The 15941-nt window shown below is 43.6% G+C and overlaps 1 protein-coding gene across 1 annotated transcript; it reads right to left on the bottom strand.

Moving 5' to 3' along the window:
• Positions 1–3350: 3350 nt before the first annotated feature.
• lg20h5orf22 (linkage group 20 C5orf22 homolog) lies at positions 3351–12452 on the bottom strand. The gene is made up of 9 exons (XM_058417936.1): positions 12291–12452; positions 10902–11047; positions 10648–10797; positions 8405–8777; positions 6509–6571; positions 6077–6198; positions 5825–5891; positions 5234–5373; positions 3351–4842 (listed from the first exon to the last, which is right to left on the bottom strand). Exons 1-9 carry the CDS (start codon positions 12357–12359, stop codon positions 4695–4697), a joined length of 1278 nt encoding a protein of 425 aa, XP_058273919.1. The 5' UTR covers positions 12360–12452; the 3' UTR covers positions 3351–4694.
• Positions 12453–15941: the final 3489 nt, after the last annotated feature.

The following is a 15941-nucleotide window of genomic DNA, read 5'->3' as shown; positions in this document are numbered from 1 at the left end:
CAAACAAATTGTGAGTCTGGATCCATTTAAAAAAAAAGAAAAAAGAAAGTAAGTAATAACACTCTCGGTTGTGCTGCTACAGAAAAACAATCAGTGATAGAATCCTGACGTCTGCTAAACACATGCCGTTGCTATAGAAACGATAACGTATACACATCTGACCAATCAGAATCAGTTATTCGAAGCTTCCTGAATGTGATGTAGATATTAATCTTATCTCAGGTTGTGCCTTTTTTTAGCTCTGAACTCCAAGGCCTCAGCTGTCATACTCGGATGTCTCTGGGACGTCTACGAGTCTCTGTAATCATCCTGGTAAATGTCACACGCGGATTTCTTCAGATCAGGTCATGACAAGAGAAACCTTTTATTTTATTTCATTTTGATTACGTTTTCTGATTACAGGATGCAGCTCTGTCCGGGCCTCTGTCCATCCATTCATCTTCTGTAGCTCTTATCCTACTCATGGTTGCAGGGAGTCCTTCCCAGGGGTCTCGGGGCACAAGGTGATGGACACACTGGATGGGTTGTCAGCTCATCACAGGGCACAATCACACACCAGAAAATTTAGAGGGCAAGAAGCTTTATTATTGCCACACATACATTACAGCACAGTGGAATTCTTTTCTTTGCGTATTCCAGCTGACGAAGTTGGGGTCAGAGTGCAGGGTCAGCCATGATACAGCGCTCCTGGAGCAGGGAGGGGTAAGGGCCTTGCTCAACTGCCCAGCAGTGAAGCTTGGTGGTGAACTCTGATCAACAACCCAGAGCATTAACCACTTGAACCACCACTGCCCCAATCATGCACTGTGTATTCTGATACCTTTCTATCAGAACCAGCATTAACTTCTTCAGCAGTTTGATCAACAGTAGCTCGTCTGTTGGATCGGATCACACGGGTCATCCTTCTCTCCCCACGTGCATCAATGAGCCTTGACCGCCCATGACCCTGTCACCGGTTCACCACTATTCCTTCCTTGGACCACTTTTGATAGATACTGACCACTGCAGACCGGGAACACCCCACAAGAGCTGCAGTTTTGGAGATGCTCTGATCCAGTGGTCTAGCCATCACAGTTTGGTCCTTTTGGTCAAACTCGCTCAAATCCTTACGCTTGTCCATTTTCCTGCTTCTAACATCAACTTTGAGGACAAAATGTTGACTTGCTGCCTAATATATCCCACCCACTAACAGGTGCCATGATGAGGAGATCATCAGACTTATTCACTTCACCGGTCAGTGGTCATAATGTTATACCTGATTGGTGTATAAACACCACACGCACACACTCAGAGTAGAGGCAGGAATCGAACCCTCAACCCTGAAACTGTGAGCAAACATGCTAACCAGTAAACCACACCCATAAAATAAACTATAAAACAGGTGAGTTTTCACTGTTTATCATTAAAAAAATAAGACAAGAAGGTTTTACACTTTCACTCTGTACTGTAGTGTCACTCATCCCACTGATGGTTTGATTGAAATTATTCCTCAACTGGACTTTACAGCTAGCAGACTGACCGAACGCTGGCTATTTCCTGTCGATATGAGAACCGTTTATCTGCAAAACTGAGCAGCATTAATAAATGAGAGTGTGATTAGAGCTGATGAAAAATACTCAGAGGCAAAAGGGCAGCTGATGAAAAGCGTTCCGATCTTTTACATGGCTCATCGTCATTCACACGACGCGTCACGCTCTTGAGCTGCTGATTGTGGGTTTATGTCACGACGTCTTTATTAAACGATGTGTTTATAAATCTTTTCGTGTCGGTGTTTACACAGCGACGGCTCTACAGGAGACGTTCTGGGAGGTTTGTTTAAAAAAAAAAAAACAGAACAAATGATCAGCATGAATATTTACAACGTGTAGTGAAATTTTGAGCCAGCTCTTTTTAAGAGAAAGTAGCTAACACATGCAGAAAATATGCAGCAGGCTGATTTGAATATTCTTCGAATCAACGCGCTCATTTGCATATCAAAACCTGCCGGAAGATTCTCTGAAGACGCTTCAATAATAGATTAGAAATAATTTGTTAGAGGAAGTCCTTGACACTGTGTGTGAAGAGGTTTCTGAGGACGGATTTAAAGAAAACGGCGAGGATGCACATGCAGAGGGAACCTGGTCATGTGACTCGCCGGCATGGGGCATTTCAGCAGGAAGTTCTGTTTCAGTTCACAGTTTCAGATGACGTCAAGACTAGACTTCACACATCCTCATCATACGTCCCCGTACTGAAATAAAATAATCTAAAATGATGACATTTTTGAACACGAGCAGAGATCTCGGAACATTAAAAAAAAAAGAAAAAAAGTATTGGCTTCAAAAGTATTGGCACCCCTAAATTATCCCAAGCAAAGATCTTTGAGCCTCCTTCATGCAGAACATCTTCATAGCTAAAAATAGATCTTCAGGTTTTTTATTTTATTTTATTGTCTTATTAGAAAATTAAGCTGAGGCCAAGTCCTAACCTCCTGATAGAGAAGAACTAGTTTTGGGTTGTAAAATTCAAAAGTTTGTCTAGATGTAAAGTAAATGTGTGTGTGGTGCTAGGTATGTACACTATATTGCCAAAAGTTTTGGGACGTCTGCCTTTACATGCACATGAATGTAATATGGAGTTGTCCCGCCCTTTACAGCTATAACAGCTTCAACACTTCTGGGAAGGCTTTCCACAAGGTTTAGGAGTGTGTTTATGGGAATTTTTGACCGTTCCTCTAGAAGCTCATTGGTGAGGTCAGGCACTGATGTTGGAAGAGAAGGTCTGGCTCACAGTCTCCGCTCTAATTCATCCCAAAGGTGTTCTATGGGGTTGAGGTCAGGACTAAGAACTAAGGGGCTGAGCCCAAACCCTGAAAAACAACACCTGAATTCAATGATTTGGAGGGGTGTCCCAATACTTTTGGCAATATAAGTGCACATTGTTGTCAGTGTTTTGGGTTAGACTCCGTATCCTTTGCAACCCTGACCAAGAAAAATCACACTAAATAGCTGAATAACTAACTCAGTGTCAGTGCTGTTTTCTTTCCAGTAGTATTTAGATGCCAAGTTCATAAAAAGAAGCCTGGTCACAATGGTCCTGATGCGTCTCATCCCTGAGCCATGCAGCAATAATGTGCTCATGAAGTTGCTAAGCAACAGGATGAAACATAACTTTATTTCCGAGGCCGTGTCCACAGCCTCTGCTGGGTGTCATCGACTCGTAGAGGACTGACGACAGGTTTATCGCAGAGCACATCATCATCATCATCATCCCCAGACATGAACGTCATGTCTATACACACACACACACACACCCATGCACACACTCCTAAAATCAGCACATGTACCAGTGTGGACACGTACAGATTAAGGACTACAACATGGTGGAAGATATGATGGAACAAAAACAAATCAGGTTTTGTTACATGGAGAACATTTAGGCTCATGAGGATCCAATCAAACGCACAGTGGATGTTTGTTTTTTTTTATACAACACTCTGACATGTGGGGAGGAGCCACACAGAGTCTCTGACTTAACCACATCCCAAATAAGCACACTTACCTGATGAATTAAGCTTGATACACATTGAAACATACATTAAAAAAAGTAAAGAGGAGGAGGAGAAATTAGGAGGGTGTGGCCTCTGTGATTCAGTGTACAGTAGAGAAAGAGTAGGTGTGGCCTCTGTGATTCAGTTTACAATAGAGAGGGTAGGTGTGGATCCTGTGATTCAGTTTAAAGTGAAGAAGAGAAGGGTGTGGCCTCTGTGATTCAATTGAAAGTGAAGGAGGTGGGTGTGCCCTCTCTGATTTAGTTTAAAGTGAAGGAGGAAGGCGTGGCCTCTGTGATTAGTATATAGTGATATATGGTGTACTTTGAGCCTCTGTACTTGTCAGTTAGAGTAATAAATGAGGAGGGCGTGGCCTCTGTACTTGTCTGTTAGAGTAAAGAAAGAGGAGGGCGTGGCCCCTGTACTTGTCATTTGGAGCCATTTAAAAGGAGGGCGTGGCCTCTGTACTAGTCAGAGTAATTTAAGAGGAGGGCGTGGTCTCTGCATTTCAATCTCCACTGGATGAACTTTTGCCACTGTAGCTTTTAATTGCAGTGAAGAACGAGGAGGGCGTGGCCTCTCTGTTTGTCAGTTATAATTAAGGAGGCGTGGTCTCCATCACCATAGAAATGGTAACACACAGGTCTAAGATCCAGGAAGTCTGAAGCATCACTTCAGAAAACATGGAGAATTTATTATACAGATATTACATAAAAATAAATAATGAACTTTATTCTACTAATATAATACATTTCTTCTGTATTGTGCTGCACTGGCTTTGTGTTTTTATTTTATTTTGTGTTTTTATTTTATTTTGTGTTTTTATTTTATTTTGTGCATTGTGAAGGTGTTTAAATTTTATTACATATTTACACAAAGACGAACATCACTGAGAATGTTACTGCCTGGAGACAAATCCTGTGTGTGTGTGTGTTTTAATCAGTACTCTTGTAGTAGATGAGGTGTGTGTGTGTGTGTGTGTGTGTGATTTTACCAGTGTCCACATTTCAAATCCAGCACACAAAAATAGATTCCAAAAGCTTCAATTTAAAAACACTCAACATGCTCCCCCACTCTCTCTATCTCACACACACACACACACACACACACACTGCTCATGCTGGTTCATCCTGAATGAATCACAGATCTGCACTAAAGCTGATCATCATGAGGACTGCAATGCGTTTTCTCCGGAAGCTTCTTCATACTCCTTATGGAGCTCTACAGAGCCGAACAGAGCTTCTAGAAGGTTCAGCACGCTGCTCTGGATGGACTCGACCTGACCAGGAGGACAATAATCATCTAAACTCGACCTGTGTGTGGGAACAGACACAAACACACACACACACACACCCATAAACAGACAGACAGACAGACAGACAGACAGACAGATAGATAGATAAATGAACAAACATTGAAAAAAACCCAAAGGAATAAATATATTTAAAATGAATAAATAAATAAATAAATAAATAAATAAATAAATAAATAAATATTTAAAGAATTATTTAAAAAATGAATAAATAACATAAGTGACATGAAAATGAAAATAAAAATGAAATAAAGACTGAATAAAAAAATTTATTTATGAATGGGAAAACAAACTAATAACTGAATAAAAATCGTGAATGAATAATTAACTAACTAAATAAACAAACAAGCAAACAAACAAACAAACAAACAAAGGGGGCACAACTTTCGCACCTGGACATGGTGATGAGGGTGGGTTTGGGCAGCGGCTGCAGGACGAAGCGCACTGCGAGCATCAGCTGCTGGATCTCTGCTTCACTGCTGACGTGGTGAGGAAGCTCCGAGTAATCACAGGTCAGACCGGCCTGGTGAACCTGCACACACACACACACACACACACACACACACTCAGAATGCTTCACATAATGTACAATCTTACTAAAGGAGAAAGAGAAGAATAGAGTGGATAGAGGATGGAATAGAAAGGATAGAGATGTTCTTGAGAAATGTGTGTGTGTGTGTGTGTGTTGTAGTCTGTACATTTCTAGAAACATTAAAAATATTAATTCACCACCAGTGTGGTCAGAAACAGCTTCCGATAAGGAGGGCGGAGCTTACATGAGCTAACAGATGGCCGTGATTGGCTAGTGCCTCTGTGATTGACAGGAGAGACAATATAAGCCCCTCCCATCCAGGGTGCACAGACTGGCTGTGGTATCGTCAACACTTTGGGGGCTGGGTTTTTACCACACAAAAACTTTAATTTAATATAAAGAGTGAAAATAAATGAATTGTTTGTTTGTTTATTTGTTTTGTTTGTTTTACCATTTCATAGTCCGGGGATTCGTTCCGACTCTTCAGGCTGCAGATGAGTTTAACCAGAGATTTCATTCTGCAAACACAAATCAGCATTAGGGCAAACTACACACACACACACACACACACACACACCATTAGAAATAAAACCCCACTGTGCCTCCTCAAATCAGCTGTGTGTGAAGCTGATAGTGGCCACACTCCAACAGTAAGCAGTGACCAGACAGCACCATGTGTGTGTGTGTGTGTGTGTGTGTGTACCCATGCTTATCAGCTAAGCGCTCCACAGTAAGTTCGCCGTCATCCTCCAGCAGCTCAGCAAAGACGGCCTCCAGATCCTCCAGCTGCCGCGTTCGTCTCTCCACACACTCACACAACGTCTCCTGCAAACGAGTATCAGTGAGGTCGAGCCATGACACGTTTACATGACACGACCTTCAGTCTCTCACTCTATTACCAGTCTCTCTCTCTCTCTCTCTCTCTCTCTATCCATCCATCCATCCATCCATCCATCCATCCCTGTAGACCAGGAGAAAGTGCTCACTGGAGATGAGTGCTCTGTTGCTCTGTAGAGAATTAATCAAAGGTCATTTTATTACATTAAAGAAAATAGCCGGAGTGTTCAGCTCGACTCGGACACTTTGCGTTCTCTCTCCGGTCGTTAGCGCTAATTTGATTAAAAGCCTCCATTACCTCGTCCGCATCCTCGCGCGGCCTCTCGAAGCTGTACAGCTCCTGCAGGATGGAGTACTCTTCCTGTCAAGAGGAAGTGCAAAATAACATCCATTCAACTCTATCCAACTCATCAACAACTAAAATTCCTCATTTTACACAGCCCACTCACACACACACTCACACACACACCCACCCACATACACACACCCACTCACACACACACTCACACACATACACACACCCACTCACACACACACTCACACACACACCCACATACACACACCCACTCACACACACACTCACACACACACCCACCCACATACACACACCCACTCACACACACACTCACACACACACCCACCCACATACACACACCCACTCACACACACACCCACTCACACACACACCCACTCACACACACACACCCACCCACTCACACACACACCCACCCACATACACACACCCACTCACACACACACCCACCCACATACACACACCCACATACACACACCCACCCACTCACACACACACCCACCCACATACACACACCCACTCACACACACACTCACACACACACTCACACACACACACTCACCCACATACACACACCCACTCACACACACACCCACATACACACACCCACTCACACACACACCCACTCACACACACACCCACTCACACACACACCCACCCACATACACACACCCACTCACACACACACTCACTCACACACACACTCACACACACTCACACACACCCACATACACACACCCACTCACACACACACCCACTCACATACACACACCCACTCACACATAAACACACCCACACACACCCACCCACTCACACACACACTCACCCACACACACACCCACTCACTCACACAAAACTATTATTTAGAAGCGTTTCTCTGAGAAGAGAGAGTAAGAGCTTTCTATATTACATCTGTTCCAGGAAACACATGGCTCATGTTTTTCAGCCTTTCATAACATCTATCTATCTATCTACCTATCTATCTATCTATCTATCTATCTATCTATCTATCTATCTATCTATCTATCTATCTATCTATCACAGAGGCTTTGACACTAATAATACAGGTCTTTATGTAACTCCGCTCGTACCTCAGCCCATTCCAGTCCTGGATTCTGACTGGCTAGAGTGTGTTCTAATACGTTATCGTTTCTATAGCAACGGCCTGATGCACGTGTGTCGCTATTAACAAACTGATTTAAAGAAAAAAGCGTGTTGATACAGTGATTAAATGACATTAACGCTGATGGAAGGAGTCTCCAGTGTCAGTGGAGAGAGAGAGAGAGAGTGAGAGAGGGAGAGAGAGAGGGGGGGAGAGAGGGGGAGAGAGAGAGAGAGGGAGAGAGAGGGAGGGAGAGAGAGGGGGGGGAGGGAGAGGGGAGAAAGAGAGAGAGAGAGGGAGGGAGGGAGAGGGGGGGGGAGGGAGGGAGAGAGGGGGAGAGAGAGAGAGAGAGAGAGAGAGGGAGGGAGAGAGAGAGAGAGAGAAGTAAGGAGAGGGAGGTGACAGGTGAAAGGTCTGAGATCAGGTCGCTGGTTCAATATTTTTATAATCAGCGCCCTCTGGTGACTGATACAGGAACTGCACTTCTATCACTGCTAACGTTTCATACAAAAATGTAAAGATTTCAGGATGAATTTTTCCAACAGAACATTAATCTCTAAACTCTGTCTAAAATAAAAACTCCTCACAGGGAGTTCAATAAAAAGTAACACAGACAGGACTGTGCTGCTGTAGGGAAATAATCCACGCTGACCTGATGTGGTACCTAGAAGTTAGTTATAACAGCACAGCCTCACGCGTCTCCTCCTCTCATATCACAACAATTCACCAATTCTAGAGTTGATACATAAAAGAGATGAGATTGAGACAAGCCCTGGTACCTGTGTGTACATTTCCTTGAAGGGGTTTTTACAGGAGAAGAAATCCAGGTCGATATCGAGGATGTAGGGGTCGTCTGGTTTAAGCACACTCAGTAGGCTGCCTACAGCTGAAGCGCTTGATTTCTCCGTGCTCGCCGTCTCTGATGTACCGCTGCTGCCATCTGCTGCACGAGACACGCCGGCACATGACCCGCTGCAGACCGGCTCAGGGTCCGGTTTGGATTTCTTGGCAGTGTTCAGCTGGTCTTCATCCTTTGCCGTCTGCACCGGATCCACGCGGATGACGCTCAGGCGGAAGGGCTTCCCGTCTCGGAGCTGCTCGGCGGGAACGTAAAGAGCATCACTCAGGAAGTAGTCGTCCGTGCTCGTGACTCTGAAGTGGGGAAAAAATGATCATCATTAATGAGGTCATTTCGTCTCTCGTCCAGTTCGTCAGTGTGAAAATCTGGACAATGTCAGGGATCGAGAAACGACGTGAAGGTTTCGGAGCTCGGCGGACGAGCAGACGGAGTCAGGAGACGTCTTTAAGATTCCACTTGACTTTTGATATCTTCTGAAAATCCTTCATACACGAGCGATAAAAGGATCTAATAAATGACCTTTACTTTCTTTTCACTTTAAAATAATTCTAAATGGAAATAGAAATTCGAACGATCTGAACGATTCAGCTGCTTTATTAAATATTTTATATCCTTGGCTTTGGTACTGTAAACTGATCACCTAATTATCTTCAAATGAAATGCATAAATCTGACTCTGAGTCAGTTTTTCTAATCTCTCGCAAGTAAGAGATTAGAAAAGCTGTAGCTGTGAGAGGTGAGATGTTTGCAAATGAATGACTAAAGCGAGGCAGTATAGATCAATAAGCTGTTCTTTACGTCTTGGTCTTCAGTTCCTGCACTGATCAGGCATAACATTATGACCACCTGCCTACACTAATATCGTGTTGGTCCCCCTTTTGCTGCCAAAACAGCCCTGACCCATCAGGTGTATTCTGACCCCTTTCTATCAGAACCAGCATTAACTTCTTCAGCAGTTTGAGCAACAGTAGCTCGTCTGTTGGATCGGATCACACGGGCCAGCCTTCACTCCCCACGCGCATCAATGAGCCTTGACCGCCCATGACCCTGTCACCGGTTCATCCTTCCTTGATAGATACTGACCACTGCAGACCGGGAACACCCCACAAGAGCTGCAGTTTTGGAGATGCTCTGATCCAGTGGTCTAGCCATCACAGTTTGGTCCTTCATCAAACTCGCTCAAATCCTTACGCTTGTCCATTTTTCCTGCTTCTAACATCAACTTTGAGGACAAAATGTTGACTTACTGCCTAATATATCCCACCCACTAACAGGTGCCATGATGAGGAGATACTCAGTCTTATTCACTCTCACTGCTCACAGTGTTATGTCTGATCAGTGTATGTTTGCGTTAGATATTTATCTGGAATGTTTTTGAATCAGTGAATCGTTCAGCCATGACACATTCGCTCCTCTCTCAGTCGACATATCAGTGTTTGAATCAGTGAATCAATTGGTTCGTGTCTCTCACTGCAGCCAGTCAGTGTTTGAATCAGTGAATCTTTCAGTCATGACCAATTAATGTACCTCTCGCTTTCAGCTTGATTCAGTAAATCTTTAGAATTATGAGATTATGAGATTCGCTTCCGTGTCATTGAGCAGGTCGAAGTTTGAATCAGGAGACTCGTTTATCATTTGATTCAGTGAATCTTCTGCTTGTCACAGAGATTTGCTGAGAGATTTGATCTCTCATTTAGCGAATCAGTGAATTGTTTAGTCATGAGCTAGATTCACCTCCAAATTTTTCAGAAGGTTAGTTTCTGACTGGTCAGTGAATCAGTCCAGTTCGTTCAGAGAATCAGTATTTGAATCAGCAAATATTCTGATCGAGCATGAGATTCAGTCCTCTATCTTTCAGGTGAGTCAGTGAATCAGTTAGATCTGAATCAACCTCGTAAATGGAGATTTCCAGCATGTATTAGGAGTAAAGTGTGTTTGGTTTGGTGTCATAATAATTCTTCCAAACACAGACCTACAAGGTTATAATAATAAAATAAAAATATAAATGATGCACATTAACGAATCTGTGAAAGAATCTAAATGACTCATTCAGCAGAGCGAACTCAAAAGACTTCAGGTGAAATCTCACTACTGTGAAATCTAATAACTGCTGTTTATTACATATAATAACTGTGCTGTAACAGACACAGTGGTGTTTTGTCACCTGATGGTGTTTGTGGACGCGTCTCTCCCCACACACATCTCATGCTCGCCCTCTCGGATCTGCTGAGCCCAGTAGGGATGGAGCCAGGCCACGTGGGACACGTGTCCGGCGTACACCATCGGCATGATCCAGTTCTCGATGCTCAGCTCACTAGGAAGGACAACACACACACACACACACACACTCAGAGCAGATTGTTGAACAGATTACACACATGTAAGAAAAGATATAGATGCAGTTTCACATTCTCTCACCTGAACAGAGCCTCTTTATCAAACACGGTGTGAGCGGACATGCTGACAGGGATGAGCAGGTCAGGGTGCGAGTCCAAGTGAACCATCTTCACCTCCTTCATGGGGATGTGCCGAGAGCCAATGGCGCGGTAGATGTGCTGCACAACCTGCATACAGGGGGGAGAAACAATGTGTGTGTGTGTGTGTGAGACAGAGAGAGAGAGAGAGAGAGACAGACAGAGAGACACAGAGAGAGAGGGAGAGAGAGAGAGACAGACAGAGAGAGAGAGAGAGAGACAGAGAGACACAGAGAGAGAGGGAGAGAGAGAGAGAGAGAGAGAGAGAGAGAGAGACAGACAGACAGACAGACAGAGAGAGAGAGAGAGAGAGACAGACAGACAGACAGACAGAGAGAGAGAGAGAGAGACAGAGAGACACAGAGAGAGAGGGAGAGAGAGAGAGACAGACAGACAGACAGAGAGAGAGAGAGAGAGAGAGAGACAGACAGACAGAGAGACAGAGAGAGAGAGAGAGAGACAGACAGACAGAGAGAGAGAGAGAGAGAGAGAGAGAGAGAGACAGACAGACAGACAGAGAGACACAGAGAGAGAGGGAGAGAGAGAGAGAGAGACAGACAGACAGACAGACAGAGAGAGAGAGAGAGAGACAGACAGACAGAGAGAGGGAGAGAGAGAGACAGACAGACAGACAGACAGACAGACAGACAGAGAGAGACACAGAGAGAGAGAGAGAGAGAGAGAGAGAGAGAGAGAGACAGAGAAATTATTAGCTTATCCGTACTTACTACATTTACAACTTCACATTTGTTTGTTACTAAAGAAACTTAGAAGAAATTAGAGGGATAAACAAATAAGACTGCACAATTTGGGTAAAAAATATCATGTCTTTAATTGCAAAAAAGTATTTTTTTTAATTATCATTAGATCACATTAATGACAAAATTTAGCTACACAAAACATATAACTCTTGTATATTGTTTTATTGTTATTTTAATAATAGGTATGATACTTAATTTAAAAAATAATGCCTATGCCAGTACATAATGTATGTAAATATACATAATAATAGTTTATATAATAGATAATTATGGGCAAAAAATAAATAAACACAATATATAACTCAATATATAATTATAAACCGTGATAACTTTCATCTGTTGCATTACAGCACAAAATAAAACGACTGCAACTTCAATTTATTTATAAGTATAAGCTTAAGGTCCGAATAGCTCCATAATAGATAAATAGTGCACTATGCAGGGTACATACGATGCCATGTTACACCCTATGTAGGGCACCTAAACAGGAAGTGAGGATCCATTTGGTACTCCGCCACACTCTTTAGCGAGCTAGGGGAAAAGAAGAAATCAGATTGAATGTAATCGCTGACCTCATGATGATCTTCTACAATCCACACGGGAATTTTAGAGTAGCTGCGTTTCATCGGCGGTGTTTTCATTTAGCTAATTTATAAAATAAATGCTCAGATATATCGAAGTTGGTATGCTAGCTAGGTGCTAATAGGTAAAAGCAGAACACTATTAGTGGTACACAGTGCAGCAGTGTTTAAGGACCGGCCGGAAACCGAGCTCAAAATTTCTCTCTCTCTCTCTCTCTCTCTCTCTCTCTCTCTCTCTCTCTCTCTCTCTCTCTCTCTCTCTCTCTATATATATATATATACACCTTTTAATTCAATGTTTTTTGTTTAGGGATTTATTTTCTACATTCTAGAACAATCCTGGAGATTTCAAAACTATGAAATAACACCCATGGACTTCAGTAATCCATATGTAACAACAAAAACCAGTCAGTTGTTATTTTAAGACACGAAGGTCAGGTGTTCTGGAATAGTTCTTGCAAGAACAGTATTGTCAAGTGCATTTGCAAAACCCATCAAGCACCATGATGAAACTGGCTCACATGAAGACCATCCCAGTAAAGCAAGACCAAAACTGACCTCTGCTGCAGAGGAGAAGTTCATTTAGAGTCACCAGCCTCAGAAATCACCAATTAACAGCACCTCAGATTAGAGGCGTTATGAAGGCTTTACAGAGCATCAGTAGCAGACATGTCTCAATATCAACTGTTCAAACGACATTATTGTGGATTTCGGCCGCCTTCAGCATTGTTTTACAATGTAGAAAGAAATAAACATCAGGAAACACCATGGGATTAGAAGGTGTGTCCAAACTTTTGACTTGTAGTGTATATTCAGGCAAACTTTTTTCATTACTTTCCTCATTGACCACACACACACACACACACACACACACACACACTATCCCAAGTGAATACTGAAAGCCTTACAGAGAGCAACAAATAAGCAGAGCAGATGATGTACAGTCAAGACCGTTGTCCTTTTCTGGTCTGCATGTAAACGAAAAACCAAACGGACGAGCGGATAAGTCATGCTGTATGTCACATATAGAATAGGAGTGTATGAAATATGCAGAAGAAAGAGTGTTAGCCCGTAGCTGTGAGAGTGACTGCTGTCTCTGTCAGAAGTGTTGGGAGAACTGGAGCATTAAAGATGCATTCATCCCGTCATCTTTTATTCACAAAGTTTCCTCCAGTCTAGTGCGGAGGTCCGTCCGTTCATCCGCAGCTCCGCAGCCGATTTGTGCTTAAGACACTTCGTTTCACAGCCTTTTTATGCCAATTTAAACCGCGTTCCTCAGTCCGATTGGACAGAAGGAAGGTGTTGATAACGCACTCGTTCTGATAGGTTATCGTTTCCATAGTTACACTCGTTCATGGGGACATGTACTGGAGATGCTCCATGTAAAACACCTTCATTTTTTTTTAAATCATTATTTTGAGGAAGAGGTGAGCATGGTGGCTTAGTGGTTAGCACAGTTACCTCACAGCAAGAAGGTCCTGTGTTTGAATCCTGGGTTTGAACAGGCAGGGGCCTTTCTATGTGGAGTTTGCATGTTCTCCCCATGCCTGCGTGGGTTTACTCCGGGTACTCCGGTTTCCTCCCACTGTCCAAAAACATGTACGTTAGGTTGATTGGTAATTCTAAATTGCCAATAGGAGTGAGTGTGAGTGTGGTTGTCTAGGGTTAGGGTTGTCTATATGTGTCCAAGGTGTACCCCTGCCTTTCGCCCAGTGTGTGCTGGGATAGGCTCCAGCAGATCCCCATGACACTAATTAGGAATAAAGTGGGTATAGAAGATGAATAAATCAATGAAGATTATAAAGCTGTAAGGAGTCTCCAGCTGGTTTCTTGGTATTTTTTCTACTTCATAAGAAAACCCTCAGGGAACAACTTGCTTCAGAGAAGTTCCACCAACAAGAAACGTAAATATAAATGAACAAAAAAGTATGAAATATTGTTATTTAATAAAGCTTGCGCTTCATCACACCACGGTGTACTTGATTCACTTCTACTAACAGCAGTCTCTGTACAAACTGTACAATATTCAAATGTTTTTGTGATCTTGTGCTGTCTGGAGTCGATTCAGTGATTTGAACTCGGGGTACGCTTTCATCTCGCTGACCTTGGCTCAGCACCCAGTGTCCTGCAGGGAGCGATCCTGGACCCTGCGCTGCACCGGCGTCTGATTTTCGCCACACGTTCCCTCGTCTCTTTCCGTCTCTGGACTCTGTGAATCCTTGAAACCCCTGAACTCTACATGCACTGTAGTTTAATTGGTAGCTCTGAGGTGTGTGTGTGTGTGTGTGTGTGTGTGTTTAGATGGCGCAGTTTGTCCATGATTCATGCTATGGCCTGGTTTGACTGGTTTGAGTCTTTTGCACTTCATCATCATCATCATCATCATCGTGGTCCTCATCGCTCGTGTTCTTTGGGGAGCGTGTTGACTTCAGCAGCCTCGGGTTTGTTAGAGCTGAATCTGGCGCTCGGGGAGGAAGACGGAGGGAGGGAGAGAGTGATGGAGGGAGGGAGGAAGGGAAAGAGGGAGCGCTCTGTCTTTTGTTGAATTATTTCTCATTCCTCAGGTCGGCTCGATGGCTTCCTCCCGGAACCTTCTTTCAAACTTGGCCGCGAAGTGCGCGGCATGCGAGGCAGGTGAGAAAGGGAAGGGAGGAAACTTTTTGTACAGGCAGTCAGCCGGGCGCTCTGATCTCTGATTGGGAGAGTGGCAGAAGACGGAGGAGCTCGCGCAGCAGTGCGCAGGACGCATGGAGCTCCCGTCACTCGGCGCGGATTATTAACTCTGACTCGGTGTCAGGGCCGCACTGAATAAATAATGACAGACTGATGGCTTCCCGTGTTCTCACACTGCTCCCTCTCTCTCCCTCACTGTGTTTCTCCAGCTCTTCCTCTCTCACACACACACACACACACACACTCTTCTTTTGCCCTTTCTCTCTCTCTCTCTCCTTCTCTCTCTCTCTTTTTCTCCATCTCTCTCTCTCTCTCTCTCTCTCTCTCTCTCTCCATTCTCTCCAGGTGTGAAATTGGACACAGAGCCTGTATTTTTTTTGTAGTACCGTTCTGTCATCTGCCTCCTATCCGCCTTCGCTTTTATGCCAGAGGCTCTGGATTGTTGTAGAGCCGTGTTCCTTGTTCCTGAACCACAGGAAGAACTTGATTTTGAAAAACGCTGCGGAAAAAACACTCAATTTTAACAAAAGACATCGTCGCTTTACGGGAATAAATAAAGGATAAATGTTATATCATTTTTCAAATTTACATCGGTAATTATCGCTAACGAGACGGTCAGAGGTGACGCTGGTGAGGAAAAACTCCCTGAGAAGACATGAAGAAGAAAATGGTTATGTCTATGTCTCTTGTTGTTCTACCGAATGAGTATCTAATGATACACTATATTGCCAAAAGTTTTGGGACACCCCTCCAGATCATTGAGTTCAGGTGTTGTTTTTCAGGGGTTGGGCTCGGCCCCTTAGTTCCAGTGAAAGGAACTCTTAATGCTTCAGCTTCATACCAAGACATTTTGGACAATTTCATGCTCTTTGTGGGAACAGTTTGGGGATGACCCCTTCCTGTTCCAACATGACTGCACACCAGTGACCAAAGCAAGGTCCATAAAGACATGGATGAGTGAGTTTGGTG

This window comes from Hemibagrus wyckioides, linkage group LG20 (assembly GCF_019097595.1).
Source record: "Hemibagrus wyckioides isolate EC202008001 linkage group LG20, SWU_Hwy_1.0, whole genome shotgun sequence".
Taxonomy (NCBI): domain Eukaryota; kingdom Metazoa; phylum Chordata; class Actinopteri; order Siluriformes; family Bagridae; genus Hemibagrus; species Hemibagrus wyckioides.
Note: the sequence above shows the minus strand (reverse complement) of the source record. Positions and strands in the feature narration are given on the sequence as shown.